Genomic DNA, 21,747 nt, shown 5'->3' on the forward strand with positions numbered 1-21,747 from the left:
TAAAGGGAAAACAAAAAAAAAAAAAAAAAAAAGAGTACCCAACGTCACGATTTCCAAGCCGCGAACTTATCATTATTGCCTATCAGTGACTGAGGAAGATCGTTACCATGACCAATTCCACTGATTAAACTCTTCTCGATAATTATCTGCAACTAATTTTCCCCGAGTGAGGGGGTGCGAAAACGTCCGGGGACTAAAGTAGAGGCAGAGCTTCTTCCTCCTTACTTTTCCCCCCTCTCCGTGTATAGCTGCCCGGGTTTGATATATGAACCCCCGGCGTCAGCTCCTTGGAAAACTTTCCCTCGAAAAAAAAAAAAAAGTGCGCGCAGAAAATGGACAGTAGGGTACACCACTTGCCCATCGAATCAACTCGTCCACCCCTTGGCTGAACTCTTATCATCTTTGTCATACGTGATTACATCTCCGTATGGACCTGGAATCCAACTCCCAACCCCTTAAACCGCACTTGGTTGATCAAAGTGTGCAAGATGCTCACGATCTCGCGGCGATGGGCCATGACCAGGCCCTTACGCGCAAATTCGACATGTGGAGCATGTTAGCCTTGGCATTTTGTGTTCTAGGTATGGACCACCTGTTTTTGCATAAGGGGAATGACCAACAGTGATTGACATAAGGGCTAGGAACATATTCAACTTTTGCTCAGGATCTCAGCAGCGGTTTGACCAACGGTGGCGCTGTTACTATTCTGTGGGGACTGGTTCTGGTCACAGCATGTAACCTCTGTGTCGCCGTATCTCTTGGCGAGCTCGCCAGTAGCATGCCAACCGCTCTGGGTCAGGCGTACTGGGTTTTTCGACTATGGGATACCCCTCTGGGTCGCTTTGCTTCGTACATGTGCGCGTGGATCAACACCTTCGGCTGGTGGACGTTGACCGCATCACAAGTCGCCTTCATGACCGAGTTTCTTCTGGGCATGAAGGTCATGTTCGAGCCGACGTGGGAAGGAGCCGGGACCGGGTGGCTGGAATTCCTCGTCTACGTCGGCTGTGTGCTTCTCTTGACCGTGATCAACGTGGTCGGGTGCCGGAGGGAGAAAATCCTTCCCTGGATCAATAATTTCGTTGGCGTTTGGTTCACCGCGTTATTCGTCATCCTGTCGCTGGCTTTGCTTATCTCGGTCGGAGTGAAGAAGGATCTATCTTTTCAACCAGCATCCTTCGTGTTCGGCAAATGGATGAACCAGACCGGTTGGAGCGATGGTGTCGTGTGGTTTACGGGCCTCGTTCAGGCCGCATACGGTCTGACGGCTTTCGACGCGGTCATTCACATGGTGGAAGAAATTCCTGCACCCCGAAAGAACGCCCCTAGAGTTATTTGGCTGGCTGTGCTACTTGGCGCCGTCACCGGTTTTATCTTCATGGTCGTCTGTCTCTTCTGTATCCAAGACGTGGATCGGGTGGTCGACTCACCCAGCGGACTACCTTTCATTGAATTGATGCTCGAGACGATCGGATTAAAGGGCGGTGCAACATTGATCGCATTATTCATCTTCAACGGCCTGGGACAAGGTGTCAGTGTCTTAACGACCGCATCTCGACTGACATGGGGATTTGCGCGCGACGGCGGCTTACCCTGGAGCGGATACCTCAGCCACGTGGATCCCGTGTGGAAAGTACCGGCGCGGTCACTCTGGTTCCAGGGCGTTTTGATCGCGCTGGTCGGAATCCTTTATCTTTTCGCCAATACGGTGCTCGAGGCCATTCTCAGTGTGAGCACCATCGCCCTCACTATCTCCTATGGTATGCCCATCGCCGCTCTCCTCGTCGTCGGACGGGATAAACTACCACCGGGCCAATTCAATCTCGGGCGATGGGGCAAGCCTTTGAACTGGATCAGCATTATCTACTGTGCCGTTACGACGGTATTCTTCTTCTTCCCTGGCTCACCCAATCCACCGGCGGGTGATATGAACTACGCCATTGCCGTCTTTGGAGTAATGCTAGTGGTGGCTGTCGGCTTCTGGTTCATTCAGGGAAGTCGCACCTACTTGAAGACAGAGGATGCCATTGCGCAGATGATTGTAGCGCAACGCTTGGAGGTTGAGGGCACAGATGAGCCGGATTCGAAGAAGAAATAGACCGATTGGTTAAATGGTGGGAATACGTGTGGTCATTCCATTATAAACTTACACCTTCATGCCAGGCATCTAGTATACTTAGCGTGAACGTAATATATTACATTTTTTCTTACCTGTCTTTGACAAACATGGCAATAATCTAGCTTAATCAGCTACTTGGTACTGTTCTTGTTTCTCGGCCTCTGAAGGTTGAACCCTACCTCTACGATAGTGAAGTTCCCACTAGTTATATAGTGCACCAATGCAGGTTGTGCTTAGTCTCAGCTGCCAAACTAAATGGGCCTTAGGCTGAATAATATTGGTCAACCACTAATGCAGTGCATCCCATAAGGACGATACTGTACATAAGTTGAGGGTTGTTTTTATAAGGATCTTTCCTATCCCTAGCCTATAACAGACTAGCCTTGATTTTACTCCTTATATACTCATCAGTGTCGTCACTGGGGCTCCTCCGAAACAACTAAGGCTAGATCAATGATTTCCATCCGAAATAAACGTTGTTAATGCACTATCAACCCCAACTTTGTACAACAGAGAAACATCCACGTACGATCTTTGTTCCTCTACAATTACCTATATAAAGCTCCCAACTCATTGAGACGATGCGTCGTCTCCTCACTTACTGACCCATCTTTGAGCGTGCTGATCATCCTAGTGTAATCGACTTGAACAGCGCTTGGTCCTTCTAATAGTAGTAGGGATTGAACAACTCCTTCAGTTTGACTTGCCATATCATTGCTGGCGTTTTTTACTCGGCATATGAGGCATACTTGCCCTGTATGTATACAAGAAGCGCGGTGGGTAAGGGGAAACTCAAGAGAACAGAAAAGGCATCTACTACTAGCCATGTCAAGATGTTACCAGCAGGAGACATGCTAAACGCTAATATCGGAGTCACTGTGAATTTATACATATACCCAAGCCTCGAAGAAACATCTTCCTAGGTGCAGTCGACAAGGGACCTGAGTCATGAAATCATTCCTGCAGAACAATCCATGAACAGGAAGTAACCTACACCCAGGGCAAAGCTCCACCGCAGCCCTACCCATCCCTCCCAGAATACCACAGTATCCACCCGACATAATGCTTGGCCTTTTCTACTCCGTACAATATAAGCAATTGATTCGATGTCTCCATACCTAGCAAACACCCATCGAGAAAACGTCACGACGAAGACTCCCGAATGAGTGACTCAGCCCCGCATCCCATAATGACAAAGAAAAACAATCTACCACACAAACAAACTGTCAAATACGAGACCCTAAAATAAACGAACAAACACTATACTCATTCGGTATTAGGATCTTCACAGGTAGCCCCAATATTGAGGAACAATGGACCCGTGCCAAGCTCGAATACGAGATATTCAAGCCCGCAACGAAAAGGTTAAGGCACGTTGAGGCTGAAGAGCGGATAGAACTTAAATACTGCATTGTTGGACGCTGGGGAAAAATTTTCCCCGGTTCCTTTTTCTTCGTTTATTGTTCTTGGTCTTGGTTGTATGTACCGTGATTACGGATTCCATATAACTAGTTGGATCAATCTGACATAAGATAATGTATTTCGCTAATTCACTATCGTTCCTCCTGGCTTCGGCCACGTTCTACAACCAATGCGCCGCTGCGCGGGTAGAACAAGAACAAGTGCAGGCACTCAGGGCCCCAATCCTGGCTAGTAGGGAGTTCACGCCTATTGAGGAGGCCGGGCTGGAGAGGAGAGCTACGTGTCCTGATGGAGGAGTGTGTTTTCTTGGTCAGTGTTGTGGGACTGGATGTTCGCCGAATTGTTGTGCACATGATGACGGGGGCAGTAAGTTATATTTCCAAGTACTTTCAGATCATTCTTCCTTTCGATCTTTCTGTTCGATTGAGAGGTTGTTGGTTTATGTAATATTTATGAAATGATACTAATGAAACCACCAAGTCGGCTGTAACCTCGCAGAACGCTGCCAATTCCAAGGCAATGTCTTTGTTGGATGTTGTAATGGGTTTATCGGGTATCTTTCCCCCCTTCCCTCTCTTCCCTTTATATCCTATATTTTGATCCAAAACTAAAATCATACAGACGTTGCACCGGCGAAGCAACAAGAATAACAGTCCACTCCCCAGTCGACAGCACAATGTTCAACACCGGCGCCCCTGCAACCTCAGACGCAACTACAACCTCAACCACATCCACAACGGCCAGGTCCACAGGCACCGCGACCTCCACTGAATCCACCACTACCTCTACTTCCGATGAGGATTCAAGCTCAAGCTCAAGCGCAGACTCGACTTCTAGGTCTGCGGCGTCGCGAACGATATCTGCGGCGGAAACTCGGTCTACGTCCGGCTCCAGCTCTAGTTCTAGTTCAAGGTCTAGCTCTGCAAGTGAAAATGATAGTGCTGGTACGACGACTGCTTCATCTACTAGCTTTGCGCAGGGTGGTGGAGAGACGGGGTCTACTAATGCTGCTCCTGTGGTTACGGGTTATGTGGGGTTGGAGATGGGGGCTGTTGCTGTTGGGGCTTTGTTGGTTTTGTAGGGGGGTTCATTAAGTGTGGAAATGAAGGAAATGGATTGGGTTGGGTGGTTTTGGCTTTCGTGGTAATGAGTTATGATTTAAATATCGTGGGTGGACGTATATACTCAGTTAAACTATGGTGGTGGCTGGGAAATGATGTTTGATGCTTAGTTATGTATGACATCGAGGTCTTCTTTGGTAGCATCGGGCTAATTAAGTTATTTTTATCTCTATTACGTACAGGTAGAGAGATGTTTTCTCGGCGATAAGGCTGAGTGTTGGGATCGCCATTCTTGGCTTTGGGAGATTACACAGATCATCAGTTAATCCAGGGTCATATCGCTAATGTGTTGTCAGCTTGCTAAGGCTGAGTGAGGGCTAAGATGTCCTGTACCCCATATTTCTAAGCTCACGTAAGCGGACGAGGATTGCAACCTTAATTGGATTGTAGTCATTTATGAACAGTTGTATTGAATCGCATCTAAGACACATTGTACATAGTGGTATCTACTATATTTATATAAAACAAATCTTTAGTCGGCAAGGGCAAGCTTCTTGAGCTCGGCGAAGTCGGGAGTTCCGAGACCCGTGACGGGATCCCAGCCCTGAGTGGCGTTCCAGCTAGCAAAGGGCACGACGGGACCGCCGTCGGGGGCGCCGCCGAAGCGAGCACGACCGGTGCAGCCAATGCTAGCACCGAGGGTGATGTCTTGCAGACCCTGGCGGCCAGTCTTGTACAACCAGGGGTTCAGAAAGCCGAGAGTGGGCTTGCCCGCGCGGAGACGGGCATCGTTGAGGAGAGCGATGATAGCGCTGAAGGCCGGGGCGGAGGCGGAGGTACCGTCGAATTCGCCCAAGGTGCCCTTGTCGTAGACAGCGAAGTTCATGCCCTGGGCCGCAACGTCGGGGAAGGCACGGCCGGAGGCGTTGTACAGACCCTTGAATTTGTCACCGATCGTCTCAAGGTAGCTGCTCACGGCCTCCTCCTGCCACTCGGGACGGGCCCAGTAGTCGGAGAAACCGCCCGAGGAGAAGTAGGTGGCCCGCTCGGGGGTGGTCTTGTAGGTCGCACCGACAGAGGTGACCCAGGGACAAGCGGCGGGGAACTGGGGAGGGAAGTGAGTCCGGTTGGTACCGTCGTTGGTCATGCAGCCCTCGCCAACACCGGAGTCACCGGAGGAGAAGAGAACGGAGACACCGCGGCTGCCGAGCTGAGCGATCAGGTTGCAAACGGTGCGAGCGTACTTCTCGGGGATTTCCTAAATATCATTTAGTATGTGTTTTTAGAGTCCACGGTAGTGAAGTCGCATACCTGTTCGTTCTCTCCATAGGAGGTCGAGATGACCTGGGGCAGGTGCTCCTGGTCGAGCTTCAGCACATTCTGGAAGAACTCGAGGTACGGCTCGTTGCTGTTGGCGTTGGGATCCGGCTGGGTCAGATCAGGGACGAGGGGGCCACGGCCTCCGGTGCTGAATTCAGTCACGGGCAATGGGGCGCTGACACCGAGAATGTATTGCAGATCCAGGTTGGCCTCACCGCTATCGGACGAGGAGTTCTGATCATTGAGACCACCGTTGAAGGTGGTAACGGAGAAGTTCTGGCCTTTCGCCCAGGGAGCAAGGTAGTTCTCAAAGTTCTCCAGATCAGCGTACCGCGCGTACTCCTCCAGATAGCTGGCGAAGGCAATCTTGCTGCCCGAGTTTGCATCCGCCTGGTAATCACCAATGTTGTAAAGCTCCTTCAGACAGGTGGGGGTAATGATGGAATCACAGTGCGAGATGTTCTTTGCAACGACCGCGGCAGCAAGGGCGGTCACGTCCAACTGGGAGGGCTTGCTGTGCGTGACGGTCTTCTTGGGGGTAATCTTTCCGAAACGGGTGGTGGGTTGGATTGTGTTGACGTGAGAGGCGACCGACTCGGGGATGTCGTACTGCAGTGTTCTGAGACGGCGGATGTGCTTCACATCGCTGACGTACCATTTGAATTGGGCATTCAAGAGTTTATTGGCGGTGTCGACGGTGGTACAGAAGTTGATCCAGTCGGCATCCTGTCGAACGTCGGTCACGCCGCCGTTTTCGAGCCACTGTCGAACGGCATCAACGGTGTCATCCCGGGGGAGAAGCATGCGCTTCATCTCATCGTGGGTGGTGAAGTGCTGGCCGTAGTTGGGGTGGTCGGGATCGGACATCTCGTAGACTTTCTTTTCGAAGCCAGCAGCATCCTTCTGCGCAAGGGCGATCTTCAGGCAAACCGAAGTGCTGCCTTCAGGGGTACTAGAATAGTGCCATCCTAGCAAGCAATTAGTATTGACGGACTACCGATAGAATTCATGCATATTGATCATAAGACGGATTAAGGGGCGCATACCCTTTGGAACGGCAGAGAGCTTCTCAAAAGCCTCCCCTGCGGCAGAAGAGCTGAGCAGTGAAAGCACTGCGAGCGAAAGCGCTCCACGGCTGAAGAACATAGTGAATTGCAACTAATGGCGGACAATGGTTGTAGACGGGGAAGACGAAGGAGAAGAATGTGGAGAGTATTTATTTTCAGGCTAAACGGCCAGCCCTTCGCGTGATTGTTATCGATAGTGCAATGTCATCGCTTGCAGCTGACACTGCATACCATTGAGCAATCAATGAATCCACCGGACGTCCGTCGGGACCCTCCTCGCCGGTCCAGCATGATTGGGCTGACCCTTTGGGATCCAGCCAAGCCCGCATTGCATAGTTACATGGTGCGAAGGAGGAATCGAGCACCCTAGCTTATCAGAATGCAAGGTGAGATACGATCGTCAGGGGATGTGGAGACCACTATTCTAATTCGGGATGCGACACCGAATAGGCCGAGAAGATAATCAGGCTGCCATTTTAGGAGTGCATGGTATGTACATATGTCACCAAAGACTTGCATCTCTCGCTCTTCGACTCGATATCGAAACCGCGTTTCACTCATGTAGATTTGACGTCCGTGTCAGTTGTGAATGTTTCCTATTTGGGTCTTTTCTGATTTGTTTGTCCTTTTTGCGTTGTTTGTTTGTATGGTTTGCATGCCAAGAACAACGTAAAATCACAACAAAAGCATTGTTTCGGACTTGCTGACTGTACTCGTCCATATTCGGTTTTGTCAACTCGTATCTGCTGACTATAAATACATACCGGAGATCAGTATCTTTTCTTGTCGTGACTTCGTGTTCCACCCCTTCCCTCCCTTCTACCACAACTGTACCACCACTTCTTGGCTCAATGTAACCTGAATTTCAATCCTCCACATTATTCAGACTCGGCGAGAGACTAACCACGTCCCCGCTATGCTTCTTCGGTACAAGCACCGTCTAACCAACGCTTCTTCTCCGCCGAGAGAAACCTGCCCTATCAATTTATATTAATCGGAGTCCGCGATATCAGGATTGCCACATCTCTATCATGAAGGCGTGATACCATTAGGTAATTATTATACCAGTCAGTGAGTAAGAGTGGAGTGTAAAGTACACCGCCAGATTTGCCAGGTTGAAGAATGTTGCGCAACGTCTCATACCTGACGGAGGTCTGAACCCTACAGGGATGGGAGAGAAGAACTTAATCTCATGGCTGCTGACGAACCGATCTGAGGATCTTTACCTGGACTACTCGAATTGGTATATGTGCCACATTAGATATCAATAAGCATAATCCTTGAAGTAGAGATTGTGTGACCTGGGTTGTTACTGTCGTGTAGCTTGATTCTTGCTTGGAACGGTGGAGCTCCAATGGGGTAGGAAGTTGGAACAAATAGATAACGGAAACGTTTCCGTGGCTTGATTACCATGGAGACGCTATGAAGCGGGGTGCCACCAACCTTGCCGAACTTTTGATTTCCAATCCTCGATTCTTGATTTCAACTTCCTTGGTTTAAAGAAGTTGACTCAATAATAGTAAACATTATGCAATGGCACCATAGCTGCGGAAAGGAAGCACTGTCATGTTCCTACTCGCCCGAACTCTAAATTTGGCAGTCGATATATATATTTGCAAGGCGTCGACAGCACCAACCTTCAACTGTTATAATTGCAAATTATTTACGCAGATAATATAAAAGCTTGTAATTTGAGTTTAAGACTAAATACATATTCCTCATTTAATATTATTGGGTGTGCCAGATATCCTCATCATCGCTTCTCAATTAAGTACTAGTATAACAGGCTCGGAGTCCGGGTAAATATTTTAGAGGATAAGAACAACCAATGTGGTTATCTTCAAGCAAGGCCAATTAGAAACCTTATTGGCTAAATGCCCTAAAATAGGATATTAAACCTCTTTGTTCACTGTATTAGTCAAACATCATAGGAAAACTTGTTGATGAGCTCTTTGGGGGAGTGATAGGATACTCAATATTCGAGTATAAGGCTGAGTAACCGTCGAAGTTAACTTCTTGGTGCTGACAGTAAGCATGATTATATAAGAAACCGAGCAGGTAACTAATAACTAGTGAGTATTTAGTACATACCTAATGGCATAACATAGCCCCTTGTTATGTACATGCTTCGCCCCGAAGTTGCATGCTTACTGATAACTGATAACTTTCTTCGAAACACGTTGGTATGTGGGGTCATGCCCCGGCTTACCTTCCTGGCGACTGCGCCAATCCCAACAATCATCTTATGTGATGAGCAATAAAAAGTGATAGAAAGCCAACTTAATACGTAATATAGCGCAGCGTCAGGCTTCTTAGGCCTCGATGCCTTGCGCGAAGAATTCAATCTGACCCTACCTTGCAGCAGCCGATCAAGCAATGTGTCGATACTTTGTCTATCCATTAACAGTTTGATCAGAGATGAGCCAACCTGGCTCTTCTATTCTCGGTTCACCATTGCCAGCTCAACAGAAGATAGATGTTCTGCTAAGTGTTGTCGCGCATATCTTCGCAGCATCACAATGCTTGCACCGGGGTAGTTGGTCAACTCACGAAGACAGGTCCAATGCCAGTCGAATGTGGGATGTGTCCTTGTTCTCCTGCTGGATTCGATCTCGCTTTCGGGTGACCTTTTGCTGGAAGCCCTGTTCCAACTCAAGTTTGTTTGTACCGTGTAGGGGGACAGACAGTGATCAGCAAATGCGGATAATGTCGAACCCTCCGGGCTGGATAGTCTCTCTGTCTTGTTGGTTAGTTGTACCCTGTTGTTGACGTTTTGGAATAACCTTCAAAGCTTCGGATGGTCTGTAGCAGACGAACCCATCGCTATCCACTTCAAACAGGAGATACTTGGTTCGGAACCGTTCATCCAGCGGCCACAACGGCGCCTCTCCGCTCTTCAGGTACAACACGGCAGAGATTTGATCTGCCGTGACGCGTTCATTGACAAAAGCGATCTAGATAATAATCTCGTTAATCTCTTTGATTTCTCTTGCGGACCGCGCCTGGTTGAGTGTTTGGATCTCTTCCCGAATCTGCTCTGAACGCTCCCTGTCGGCAGCCTGAATCACTTGGTTGATATCCTTCATGTAGTCCAACGCGTTGATGGCGTTCAGAGCCGACTCCGCCTTGAAATAGTCGCCGCCCGTTTCCTGAGACAGTTGGCGAATCTTTTTTTCTCATTTCTGCTGCTCCCACGCAGTTGTGTCTGACAGGGCATCAAACCTATTCATTCTTGCGTCAATGAACCGTTCGATACCCTCATGATTCTTTGGATTAATAGGGACCTTGCGGAAATCCACCCCGCTTCCTCTGAGTTGTGTAAAAGCTATGGGGGTGTCCGTAAGAAAGATGTGAATAGCCTTGTTGCTGGACTTCGATGCTTGCTGTAAAAGCTTAAGCAGCGAATCATCGATAGTATATCCCAGTCCATCAATGAAAATATTAAACGTGACACCAAAATGGCTCATTTCCTTGTTGTCGAGCAGCAGCAGTGGCAGGATCTCCTCCAGGCCGAGGGCCCCATGACCTTGACAGATGTGCACTGCCGACTTCATATACGGTTCATCGTTGTCTGCAAATTGCCAGATGGGAGGTTTAACCACAGCATCGAATCCATGGTCGATTTTCCCACGGTCGAGGAAATGAAAGGCCACCAAATGTCTAGACCTCTGATGTCGCTTGAGCAGATTCTTTGGTAGATATCGTTTTAGGCCAGATAGCTCTTACCAGTACTTTCCGTTCCCTCTACATCAAGAATTGGTGATGAGCTCAAGTCGCCTCCTCATGACTGAAAGACGGGATCAGATAGAAGCCACTGGCCAGTGCTTGGCACGACTTTCTTGCGGATGTTGTTGTATGTCGTCTACCAAGAGCCTATTGGCTGCTGTCTAGTGCTATCCCATTGACGAGGGTTTCTGTCAAAGTCTAACGCATCCCGCAGCTTCTTGTTGTCACCTGCTTCCACCATTTCTTTCTGATCAGCGTTGCTCTGCATCATGGCATCTAATTTGCCGTTCATTCAGCTCTTGACCAGAATTGATGGCCGCTGCAGAGACAGACTGGAAGGTCTGTGCAGCAACCAAGTGACGTCCTTTAGTGACCACTTTGTCCATTTCACCCAGCAACCCCTGGATATCATTCTCTGCCAGGAAGGAAAACTTGAGCATCGTTTTAATCCTCTCGCTAGACGATTACCTTAGCTCCAGCCTCCAGTGCACAATCGCATATCTTAACGAATAGTAGGAGTTGCTGCGATGCCACTTTGGTCAGTTTTGTATCTATCTCCCTTTACGCATAATATTCCAGGTGTCCTAGATAGTCAGAGTACTTTTCCAACAGCTCAGGCAAGCAATCAAAGGCACTTTGGTAACCCTCCCAGGCGCTGATAACGAAACTGATGGCGTTGTAGCATTGGCCGACGAGGGGAAAACTCTGCAGTTGTTAATACTACCTAAATATTTTCATATCGCTAAGGTAGGACTGACTCGGGATGCACCATTAGACACAATTGGTCCGACCGCCTTTATCACTCCTAAAGTCCGTCTCAAAGCCTTTTCGACAATCTCTGTCCTTCCGGCTCTTCCTGATTAGGCTCCTGAAGAGAATTCAGATTGGCAAGGATATCGTCAATTTGCAATCCCAGATTGACTTTTCCTCCTTTGCGAATGGCCAGCTGAGACACACGCTCCTGCACTTGAATCCAGATCGCGGTGATCTCCTCATTCATCGCTGCGTAGGATCTCAGTGGGCGCGGGTATGATCCTTTGCCCAACACTGGCTCCTCTATCTCCCTTTTTCCACCCTCCTGCTTTGGTGCCCACACCTGTGGGGACGGAAATGGATATATGATCTACAGCATGCTCTTCGGCGCAGTCACAAGGGAAATAGGACCGTTCATTCACAGTTCAATAAGTTATGGAAAATATTTTCTATGTAGTCACAAGGTTCCATGGCCACACAGGGTCCTGACCACTCTGCAAATAGCTATATAGCGCATGTATATCTAATTGAACAACCTACCGACAGGCAAAAAGCCAGATGGTTGAAGTGGATATAAGCCAGCTCAGTCGTAATATATGAAAGCGGACTCCATTCACGGATTGGCGGGATTCGGATGCATCGTTATCTGCATCTTTATTCTTATCCTGGAACGTGTTATCAGGATTTTGGCTCGCTTCTGAGGTTGGCCCGGTTTTGGGCTGGAGTTTAGGGTCCGCGGGAACATCCTCTGATTTTTCCTTGCCGCAAATGAGCAAATACGTCAACACGTAAAGGATGGGGATGACTATGAGCTCAATAAAAAATGAGAGCATGTTCCTTGACAACTGTGGGTCCCCTGTCATTAGGAGTTTAAATGAGCAATAGCTCACAGTAGCAGGTGTAATTATATGGTGGATGAAATGGATAACTTTGTTGGTGATTGGAGTCGCGCTGGCAAGGTCTTGGAGCCACTGCGTGAAGCGCTGTAAGAAGGAGATATATTGGCACAATCGGAGGGATAGCAGTTTCAGAGCGACCAAAATGCAGATGCTGCCGAGCATAATAATGAATGCCATGTACGAGATGGTGAGCAGATCTTTTAGTAGGCGGATGTCTAGCAAAATATCCGCAACAAGGAGCGTCACGGGCTGCAGGCTGCGGTGTAGCAGCCAGGTGATCAATGCCAGATCGCCAAACATCAGGGGCCAACGGATCACCCGGGTGGCGATGTATATTACTAGATAGACAAGACATCGCCAGTGCCCACACTTCCCCAGCGGGGCTCGGCGCGTGGGGGAGAAAATCTGTTCTAGATTGGAATGGTTTGGAGGCAAAGATTGTGAATCGTCATTGTCATCTGCCTCCGCTGCTGGCCACCAGAGCTCGTATACCCGATCACAGAGGCTATCTGCGGTAACAGAAGACGACAGCGTATCTCCGTCCTCTTCTGTCTTCTTATTCGGATCTGCCTCTCCCTGGTCCTTGTCATGGTTGCGGGTGGGCGGATTAGCTGGTTTCACAACGAGCGTGCGATGAGGCCAGTCACGGTTGAACCTCAAGTCAGCCTCCGAAGTGTCCCAGAACAGTGACAACAGTTCGATCAATATGGAATCAGCGACCAAAGGCGTCACGAGAATCTTGATCCATGGAGAATTCTCGGACCTTAGCAGGGCCACGTAAAGCGGCAGTGTGCCACCAATGAGGAACGTGCGCCGCATACAATGCCACCACCACTTGCGCTCGAGACCAGAACAATCCGACGTGAAGTAATAATGGCTGGAAATCATTAAGCCGGCATGTATGTCAACAAGGCTTAAGAGCCTCCAGCTTATAAAATCGAGTAGCATCAGTGCGATGAGGAGTGCGGACTGGCATGGGGAGAAGAGTAATACGTTGCGCTTTATATTTTCGAGAAATGTTGGGTGACCGGTAGGTTTGATGAAAACGCTGATTGTGGCCGTGACGAGAGAAAAGGTGGTAAGTCCCCATGGCGCCATTTTACCCAATCGTCTCGGGCTTCAGTGCAAGACGTACGAGGTAAAGTAGTCTGGAATCTAGATTCTGGATGGGGGAGAAGTAGTGGTTGGTATCATAATTAAATCCGAAGCACAACGCTCACCAGGGGTTAAGCCTTTTTTTTTTTTCTTTTTTTTTTCGTATTTTTAAATTGTTATATGGAGAAGCACGCTAAACCACTTCAAGTTTCCATTAGCATACAATAACCAAACGAACATTTATGTAGGAGATTTGTTCTCACTATAATAGACTGTAAACCTGAGTAGAGAATAATATAGTCTCCACCTAATTATCACGCTTATTTCACTCAATTACTAGCTGTTGTTATGCATTCTGCACCGGGAATAATCTTCCTCCAATAATCTCCATCTTCCTGTTCACTGAAATGTTCCGCCCCGTTGGAGAAACGACATGGGAACCAGATCCTGCCCAGTTAGATTTCTTCGATGAGATCAGCTCTAACTCCTCAGGGGCTTGGACTCTGTCCATTCCAAGGGCCAGGCTGTTCATGACACGATGCAGATTGGGGATGCATGTCATAGTCATGCTGGCGACCATCTGCATCATCACCCTGCGCGGCGGAGCCAAATTTAGTAGACCAGAGAAGAAATGGGATAAACACGCCCCGTACAGGAATCGCAACTGTAAGGGAAACGTCATACTGGTTGTGAGTGGATACACTGAAAACAGTCTCTAAATGCTTGCATCGGCAAGGAGTAGCTGTCGCGATGCAGGCGTTGTGGAACGGAACAGACAACCAAGGTCAGGAATGTGGAAGCGAGGAGAACATGGTGTAAATAGTTCTTTGGGTGTTAAAAGGAAACTAAAAGAAAATGAAGAGAGAGAGAGAAAGAGAGAGAGAGAGAGTCTGTGTGTGTAGCATCATGTTGTAGATGTATCCGCTTCAGACCTGTAGCCCGTAGTCAAGAGTCAAGACAAAGCGTCCCTGGAGTGTAATTCAGCAAAGAGAAATTGACCGGGCAGATTAAACCAGGCTAGTATTTAGTACATTACTATGATGTCTCCTGGTAGTCTTTCAATCACTGTAACCGTAATACTCTGTGTAGCCTTGACTCTGGTTGTGTGACCCCGACCAGGGCTAGAACTTCGATGATACTTACTACAAAGCACTAGAAGGTAGAGGTTGGACAGGGTTTAATGAGTATAGTCTATCCCCTTAGCACAATCTAACAAACGAGGATGGGAAACCTCTGTTCTCGAATCTTCTTATTCTCTCTTTATTTTTCTCTAAACATTTCCTGTATCCCCGTTCTCAGCTCTAAAACTACAGCCTAACCGTCTTCGTTCCTTTCGAAAGAAAGTTAATCCAACAGTCCTATTCAACGATGACAGCGATGGAGTTCAATGAGGTTGAAATGCTCTACGGCCATGGCGGGCACAAGTTGCCTCGCGACTCCGTCCGGAAACATGGACGTGAGGTACGTGCCCTCATCTACTGATATTGTCAATTATCGGGTCGCTGGGCATGGCTCTTTCGCCGGCTGGAGCTCAGTACCATTGAACTTACGATCTTACTCCGTTCGCTCCTCGATTCCTGAGTTGTATGCAAGGTGAGATCGACGCTTTTGTCTCAATGTATGAATCACTTGCAGAAATTCGGGCAAATACTATAATCAGTTCCACCATGGACTTCAATCCGCTCCTGTCCCTCGCAACTCTGGACCAGTACATCGCTTATCCCGTTCTTATCATCTTCCTCGCGTTTCACCCGAATTACCCAGTAACAGCGAAGAACATGAGCCATGCCGCGCCCGTCTTTCTGGCTTCGTGGTATTGTTCGCCATTATTGATTGGTCTGCCCGGGGCCACAAATGGTGGTAGGGTCCAAGGATCAAGGCGGCAATGGATTAGAGTTCATGCCCGACGGCTGACTGAAGGGGATCTCGTGGTTCCGTCCTCCACTGGCCATAGTCAAACGGCATTGCGGATGCTCTCTCCCGACGATGCAAAAACTTAATCGCGAGTGGTGATGTCAAACAATTACCCCCGACCGTACCATCCGCCGACTGGAAATAAGGTATACGACTCATGTATGCATATCAATGTTTGAAAGATTCTTGGAGCTAGTAGGAGTCCACCCGACGCAGCTGGATACGCGATATCGGGCATTGAGTGGCCGCATGGTTTTGCGTTAGTAGGTCACCCTTAAGAACGAGGAGATCTTCTTCGCCTTGTCCAAGTATGAAGTTAACTTCCAAGCTCAAAATGACAGTAAATGCACACCGCTTCACCTTGCAGCGCTTCTTGGTCACGAGAGACTTCAGACTGACATCTATGCATCTCGCCATCGAACAGCCACACCTGCATCTGATGAGGCTGTTTACTGACTTTGACGCGGGCGTCGCTAGGCGTCACTAGTATGTAGAAAACGGTATCTGGTATATGATACATGCAGGGCTACATGTCAGATTGGTGCGAGTCATGAGGAATATGCAGTGGATACGCGGTGGAAATACTGGATGCGTGGCAATTGAGTTCACCTGACAAGGCCTCGGCCGACGATCACGTGGATTACTGGTGAGGAGGGGTTGGACAGACCCCTCAGAGGAGAAAATAATAACAACTTACCGTCTTAGTTGCTGGGAGCTCACTCACCGGGCATCCCCCCCTCTGGATCTACGACCGGAAAAAATTAGAAACAATATGTGTATAGCTTCCTGTCAATCCTGCTCATATCCTCCCGATGCTGAATCTCTGTACCAGGAACTCCCGGCGCCGCAATGCAAAGCTCGCCCCTACGACCCTTGTCTGAAAGACATATTCCATTGCGATAATTATATATGACCGGGAGTGCTTACGAGCATCGGGGCTGTGCTCGGGCATGCTGGATACCCTCTCTCGGAGAGACCGATGTGATACTGGGCATTTTATTGGGATCGATGAGAAGAGGGTCGCAGGAGCCACACCCCCATCTTTGGGGATACCAACCGTGCTCATCCCTCTGACCCGGTTCATGTGGGTTTATTGCCAGGAACCCACACCTTGCTACCAATACGGTCTCGGCCCGATCAACGCCTGCCCACTTGGATCCTTAGAGACACACAGGTTCCCGCGGCAATTGACAGTAACTAGTAGTCACTACAACGATTCGGGGGAAGCTTCGATCATGTTCTATGGCTCAGTGAGTTGCCCCGGCCTCTTCGTGGGTCCAGGGAAGGCGCTGGGGTTGTGGAGTGTCCCCCGGTACTTTGAAGTTTGCCATCAGCCCAATCCAAGAATATTCCCGTCTGTCGTCCGTGGCTCTCCCCTTATTTTCCGAGTTTTGGCTCGGGATTGAAGTCAAGTATGGTAGGAATTTACTGCCAGCGATGTATATCTTTTGTCCATGGTCAGCCGCTGACATTTTTTAGGGTTTTTCTCTGGGTGGATCTCAGAGTTTTTCTTTTTGTTCCATTGACAAAAGTGAGCTTCGTACATGAAAACCTTAAGCACGATTAGTTTAATGTGATACGGCGACCGATAGCGGCGAAACAACCAAAAAAAGAAAAAAGGAATGCTTATCTAATTGGATTGTACTTTTTAATTTTTCCAGGTGGCAGAAAAAAAAAAGAAAAAAGAAAAATAAAAATTCGAGAACCTCGTGAGTCGTGAGTTCAGCTCCCCACCACATGATGTAATCCTGTTCTAATCAGCGGTCAAAAAGACTGGCGGTGACCCTGGTCGAGTCAGCGCCCCAGCCAAATAAGCACCCCTTTTATCTCTCGCCTTCTCGCCCTTTGTGATTTTTTTTCAATTCCTCTCTCTCTCTTGCTCACACATTCACAATGGCTCCCCTCAAGCTTAACAACAAGAACTTGTCCCAAATTGCGGCGGCAGGTGAGGCCCAGGTCAAGGCTCCAACCTACCAGCGCGGTGGCGCCGTTAAGGAAGGAATTGTTCACGTCGGCGTCGGCGGCTTTCACCGAGCTCATTTGGCTGTCTATGTCGACCAGTTGATGCAGAAGCATGGTGTGACAGACTACGCAATTTGCGGTGTTGGCTTGCAGCCCTTTGACGCCGCCATGCGCGATGCCTTAGGATCACAGGACCACCTCTACACCGTCATTGAGCGTTCGGCCAAGGGCAGCTTTGCCCATGTTGTTGGTAGCATCAATTCCTATCTCTTTGCCCCCGATGACCGTGAAGCCGTCATCGCCAAGATGGCGCACCCGGATACCCACATTGTGTCGCTCACCATCACTGAGAGCGGTTACTATTACAACGAGAACACACACGAGCTGCAAAGTGAGCACCCTGACATCCAGTTCGACCTCCAACCGGCCAACGAGAAGGCCCCCCGCACCACGTTCGGCTTCCTCTATGCCGCTCTGGCACGCCGCTACCAGCAAGGGCTCAAGCCCTTCACCGTCATGTCCTGCGATAACATGCAAAAGAACGGCTCCATCACACGCCACATGCTCGAGTCCTTTGCACGTCTACGCAACCCCGAGATCGCGAAGTGGATTGCCGAACAAGGTGCCTTCCCCAACGCCATGGTCGACCGTATCACCCCTCAGACATCCGCCACCGATAAAACGGCCCTCGCAGACAACTTTGCCATCGAGGACTCGTGGCCAGTCGTCACAGAGCCCTTTATGCAGTGGGTCATTGAGGATCAGTTCTCCGATGGTCGCCCACCATTTGAGAAGGTCGGTGCCCAGGTGGTCAAGAATGTCCATGACGTTGAGCAGTTCGAAAAGCACAAGCTGCGCCTGCTCAACGGCAGCCACTCGGCCATAGGTTACCCGGGGCAGCTGGCAGGCTTCAAATATGTCCATGAGGTCATGGAGCACCCGGTGTTCAGTAAGTTCGTGTGGCAAATGATGCAGGACGAGGTGAAGCCGCTGTTGCCTGAGATCCCCGGCGTCAACATTGATGAGTACTGCAAGACGCTCATCGAGCGCTTCTCCAACCCAACCATCATGGACCAACTGCCTCGCATCTGCCTCAACGCGTCCGGCAAGATTCCACAGTTTATCATGCCTTCGATCGCTGAGGCGATCTGGGTTACTGGCCCATTCCGTCGCCTGTGCTTCGTCGCCGCCGCTTGGTTCCATTACATTAACGGCGTCGACGACAGTGGCAAGACGTTCGAGGTCGACGACCCGATGCGCGAGGAGCTCCAGGCCAAGGCCCGCACAGGAGGCACCAACCCGGCCGAGCTGCTCAGCATCAAGAGCCTGTTCGGTGACGATTTGCGCGGCGACAAGCGGTTCATCCAGGAGATCACCAGGGCGATGGAGGACATCGCACGGGATGGCATCCTGAAGACGCTTCCCAAGTACGTGGACTGAGCGCCACCGCTAGGCGCTCTTGGCTTAATATATGCGGTATACCTGTGTCTCTGATATTTACGTTTTCTTTGTATGTGTTATATACGGGAATGGTTTTACAAGAAAAGTGCGATATAGAGATAGATAATGATAGATAAATTTTTTAATTGTTACTTGACTATTCAGATCATAATTGATTCTATTTATAGGAGGATTTTGGCTGCATATTCTCTTTAAATAGTCTAGAATAGTCGATTGCAATGCAAACAAATCAAACACATAAAGCTGGAATGGGCTTTAAGAATCTGGGCTCAATTCGGGGCAATCACTTCCTCTTTGTACCTGTTCTCGTGACATTGGGTCGTCCCGACTATTGATTCCGCTGCAAATACTAAGCTAACGATCTGTGACTTGTTATTGGATTGCTCACTTTTGATTAGCAGACAGTAAACTACTAAATCTTCTACTTGCTTCAGTAGTAGCCAGTTCGAGCATCATGCGTTCAAGTTCTTACTTGTAAATACTAGTATCATTTTCGAGAGGAAAGCGCGAGTACAACAATGTATATACATTAGTAACATGCCAACTTATCAGGCACACGTAGTAAAAGTCTGGCCCTCTTATTTATATCTTGAAAGTACTCTTTTACAAAGATATCAATATTCTTTTGACTTGATTTCTGTTCCAATTTCGAGTATCTAAATGGTGTCAACCCTTGATGATACTTTTGCAAACCCTCCTCGGATTGCTATAGTCGGTATCCCGAGTTCCGAATGCGGAATGCCGCTGATCTAGAAGCAAAAGATGTTTCTATCATTCTCTAAGGCTCACATTGTAAAACCCCGTTAGTTGCCAGCCACCACGGTCGCCAATACGAATTTTTATACAACTTTGCAAGTAATGGGGTGTTGGAAACTTTGACCCAGCATTCTCCCTACAGTATATTAGAAATGGCACGTGACTACCAAGGACATACTCTCCCGAAAACGGTAATGTATGTTATCTCCTGCCCGCCTGAAGACGGTGAGACCTTTAGGCCAATCAGAGCACCCAGCATTAATTGCAAACATCCCATTGAGTTCAGCAACACTGTGTGATGGGCACATCAATCTCGCCAAACTTTGTTTACTACTGGAATTCAGACCAGATGATGGATGGGCAAGCGCTTTCATGAATGACAAAGATATTAGTGGATGAAGCAATTGACATCAACTGGACTGATTACATTGGATACAAGTTAGGAGATACTGATGATGGAGACTTTTGCGAAGTCATAAGAAGTGAGAGAGTTACTCCTCTGACTCTCACATGGCTACATCTTGCTCAGCGAGAAGATCTAGGTTCTCATTGGTTGATCAACCCAAAAGTTAGAGATCCAAGGATGCCATGCTTGGCATCAAGGACCCGGGACATCTAATTCAACCCCAGTTCGCTCTCTTCTTTTGACAGACCCTTATAGCCAAAAAAAAAAAAAATAAATAAATAAATTAAAATAAAATAAAATAAATTAATAATAATTCACCTCATTGAGTAATCTCGTCTCATATGTTGCCTACCCTTCTAGCTCTTTGATCCTGGCCAGCAGCCCGGGGATCTGACTTTTCTCTACCAATTGGCACAATAGACTGAGTTGCTATTGAACATTGTGGAGCATTCTCTTTTCAGCTTGTTGTTTAAATTGCTGCATCTCCTGACGGACGTTTGCCATATCCTTGCGGACATCTTCCATCAGCTCCTGTTTGAATTTCATTCTTTCTTCCTTGATCTGCGCCATCTTGGCATGTTGTTGTGGGGAGAGCTGTGGTGCTTGAGGTGGTTGGCAATTGTTCCAAGCCTGATGCGGGCCTGCGATCGGCGCTTGCGTCTGGACCACCATACCAGGTGCTTGATATTGTGGTCCTATGGGGTGGATTAAATTGACTGGCTGGCCATATGACGCGGAAATCCCACCCTGCGGCGGGGCCATCATAGCAGGTGCTTGCTGTTGTGGCCCGGTGACGCTGGTTGAATTGGGTGGCAGCCTGTATGGGGTAACACTCCCAGCTTGCTGCTGGGCCATCGTACTAGGTCCGTGTTGTTGTGCTCCCATGACGTTGAAAGAGTTGACTACCTGTCTGGATGGGGCAACGTTCCCAGCCTGTGGCATTGGGTTGTTTCCATGAAATGGAAGCTGCGCAGCCATACTGGGCTGGCCATTAACAAGGCTTTGTCGTCCTTGCTGCATGGCAGCGGGCTGGGTCTGAAACTGGGCCATATTATGGGACAAGTAAAAATTGGAAAGTAAAAGGGGAACAACAAGTAGAGGTAATTTGCCATATCGCTCTTAGGCGGGCGATATTGTATACCTAGATAATTATTCTTCTGGAGAAGGCAAAAGAATGTATCTGGGAATGGCAAGAGTCAAGACTCAGAGGAGAGATGAGAGGCATTTTTTACTGTAGCTTCCGTCGAGGCTGTAGATATAATAAAGGGTGTGATTATTTTGTGATTGGGAGAAAAATTATCTAACGGTATTCTAAGGTATTCAACAGGATGTTCAAAAGATGTTCATGAGAATGATCAAAAAGTGTTCAACAGGGTGGTTCAAGAAGTGGTCAGCAGAAAATGTTTACTAGAATAATGAATTATTTAATAATTGTACTAGTGAAGTGAACAGCATTTAATAAAATAGTTAAAAGTATCCACCAGGGGCAGTTGGAGTGTTGTGTTTAACCGTTTAAAAAAAAAAAAAAAAAAGAGAGAGAGAGAAAATAACCTTTGAGACCACAGGCCAATACTTTGTAGGAACCAGTGAGCAACCTCTGTGTACTCTGAAGAGGTAGTCAGTATTCTCTGTACAGTACTAATTGTTCTACTATCTGTGGCGCTGTAGCACGCTATTCTAAAGCTACCTGTGGATGTAGTTTCTCGGAGCCGTTGACCGTTGTTGACAAGAGATATTCAACAGAATAATTGCAAATATTTATTAGACGGGCAAAAAGTGTTCAAGA

The 21,747-nt window shown here is 48.3% G+C and overlaps 8 protein-coding genes across 8 annotated transcripts; 5 read left to right on the forward strand and 3 right to left on the reverse strand.

Moving 5' to 3' along the window:
• Positions 1-322: 322 nt before the first annotated feature.
• BDV27DRAFT_121157 (putative amino acid permease family protein) lies at positions 323-2,212 on the forward strand. The gene is made up of 2 exons (XM_032065291.1): positions 323-581; positions 642-2,212. The coding sequence occupies exons 1-2, from the start codon at positions 428-430 to the stop codon at positions 2,096-2,098; spliced, it is 1,611 nt and encodes a 536-aa protein (XP_031932237.1). The 5' UTR covers positions 323-427; the 3' UTR covers positions 2,099-2,212.
• Positions 2,213-4,217: 2,005 nt separating this feature from the next.
• BDV27DRAFT_153237 (uncharacterized protein) lies at positions 4,218-4,622 on the forward strand (the record flags this gene model as incomplete). Its single annotated transcript, XM_032071739.1, has 1 exon — positions 4,218-4,622. One exon carries the CDS (start codon positions 4,218-4,220, stop codon positions 4,620-4,622), a length of 405 nt encoding a protein of 134 aa, XP_031932238.1.
• A 444-nt stretch (positions 4,623-5,066) lies between these two features.
• Positions 5,067-7,088, reverse strand: BDV27DRAFT_121159 (S53 family peptidase). Its single transcript, XM_032065292.1, has 3 exons — positions 6,969-7,088; positions 5,914-6,890; positions 5,067-5,860 (listed from the first exon to the last, which is right to left on the reverse strand). Exons 1-3 carry the CDS (start codon positions 7,066-7,068, stop codon positions 5,135-5,137), a joined length of 1,803 nt encoding a protein of 600 aa, XP_031932239.1. The 5' UTR covers positions 7,069-7,088; the 3' UTR covers positions 5,067-5,134.
• A 4,722-nt stretch (positions 7,089-11,810) lies between these two features.
• BDV27DRAFT_121160 (uncharacterized protein) lies at positions 11,811-13,342 on the reverse strand. Its single transcript, XM_032065293.1, has one exon. It carries the CDS (start codon positions 13,313-13,315, stop codon positions 12,005-12,007), a length of 1,311 nt encoding a protein of 436 aa, XP_031932240.1. The 5' UTR covers positions 13,316-13,342; the 3' UTR covers positions 11,811-12,004.
• Positions 13,343-14,702: 1,360 nt separating this feature from the next.
• BDV27DRAFT_121162 (uncharacterized protein) lies at positions 14,703-15,932 on the forward strand. Its single transcript, XM_032065294.1, has 2 exons — positions 14,703-15,675; positions 15,737-15,932. Exon 1 carries the CDS (start codon positions 15,049-15,051, stop codon positions 15,460-15,462), a length of 414 nt encoding a protein of 137 aa, XP_031932241.1. The 5' UTR covers positions 14,703-15,048; the 3' UTR covers positions 15,463-15,675; positions 15,737-15,932.
• Position 15,933: 1 nt separating this feature from the next.
• On the forward strand, positions 15,934-17,066 carry BDV27DRAFT_121170 (uncharacterized protein). The gene is made up of 2 exons (XM_032065295.1): positions 15,934-16,152; positions 16,209-17,066. The coding sequence occupies exon 2, from the start codon at positions 16,327-16,329 to the stop codon at positions 16,780-16,782; it is 456 nt and encodes a 151-aa protein (XP_031932242.1). The 5' UTR covers positions 15,934-16,152; positions 16,209-16,326; the 3' UTR covers positions 16,783-17,066.
• BDV27DRAFT_121171 (mannitol dehydrogenase family protein) lies at positions 17,001-19,015 on the forward strand. The gene has a single exon (XM_032065296.1). The coding sequence runs from the start codon at positions 17,270-17,272 to the stop codon at positions 18,776-18,778; it is 1,509 nt and encodes a 502-aa protein (XP_031932243.1). The 5' UTR covers positions 17,001-17,269; the 3' UTR covers positions 18,779-19,015.
• Positions 19,016-20,390: 1,375 nt separating this feature from the next.
• On the reverse strand, positions 20,391-20,981 carry BDV27DRAFT_153242 (uncharacterized protein; the record flags this gene model as incomplete). Its single annotated transcript, XM_032071740.1, has 1 exon — positions 20,391-20,981. The coding sequence occupies one exon, from the start codon at positions 20,979-20,981 to the stop codon at positions 20,391-20,393; it is 591 nt and encodes a 196-aa protein (XP_031932244.1).
• Positions 20,982-21,747: the final 766 nt, after the last annotated feature.

The sequence above is a fragment of the Aspergillus caelatus genome (genome assembly GCF_009193585.1).
Source record: "Aspergillus caelatus strain CBS 763.97 unplaced genomic scaffold BDV27scaffold_14, whole genome shotgun sequence".
NCBI classification, from domain to species: domain Eukaryota; kingdom Fungi; phylum Ascomycota; class Eurotiomycetes; order Eurotiales; family Aspergillaceae; genus Aspergillus; species Aspergillus caelatus.

Bases quoted from the DNA above. Each gene is read 5' to 3' on its own strand.
- BDV27DRAFT_121171 (XM_032065296.1), top strand. From the start codon at position 17,270: ATGGCTCCCCTCAAGCTTAACAACAAGAACTTGTCCCAAATTGCGGCG.
- BDV27DRAFT_121157 (XM_032065291.1), top strand. From the start codon at position 428: ATGGACCTGGAATCCAACTCCCAACCCCTTAAACCGCACTTGGTTGAT. The intron at 582-641 runs GTATGGACCACC...CATAAGGGCTAG, and splicing joins CTTGGCATTTTGTGTTCTAG to GAACATATTCAACTTTTGCT.
- BDV27DRAFT_121162 (XM_032065294.1), top strand. From the start codon at position 15,049: ATGCAAGGTGAGATCGACGCTTTTGTCTCAATGTATGAATCACTTGCA.
- BDV27DRAFT_121160 (XM_032065293.1), bottom strand. From the start codon at position 13,315: ATGCTACTCGATTTTATAAGCTGGAGGCTCTTAAGCCTTGTTGACATA.
- BDV27DRAFT_121170 (XM_032065295.1), top strand. From the start codon at position 16,327: ATGCTGGATACCCTCTCTCGGAGAGACCGATGTGATACTGGGCATTTT.
- BDV27DRAFT_121159 (XM_032065292.1), bottom strand. From the start codon at position 7,068: ATGTTCTTCAGCCGTGGAGCGCTTTCGCTCGCAGTGCTTTCACTGCTC. The intron at 6,891-6,968 runs GTATGCGCCCCT...ATTGCTTGCTAG, and splicing joins GCTCTCTGCCGTTCCAAAGG to GATGGCACTATTCTAGTACC. The intron at 5,861-5,913 runs GTATGCGACTTC...AATGATATTTAG, and splicing joins CCTATGGAGAGAACGAACAG to GAAATCCCCGAGAAGTACGC.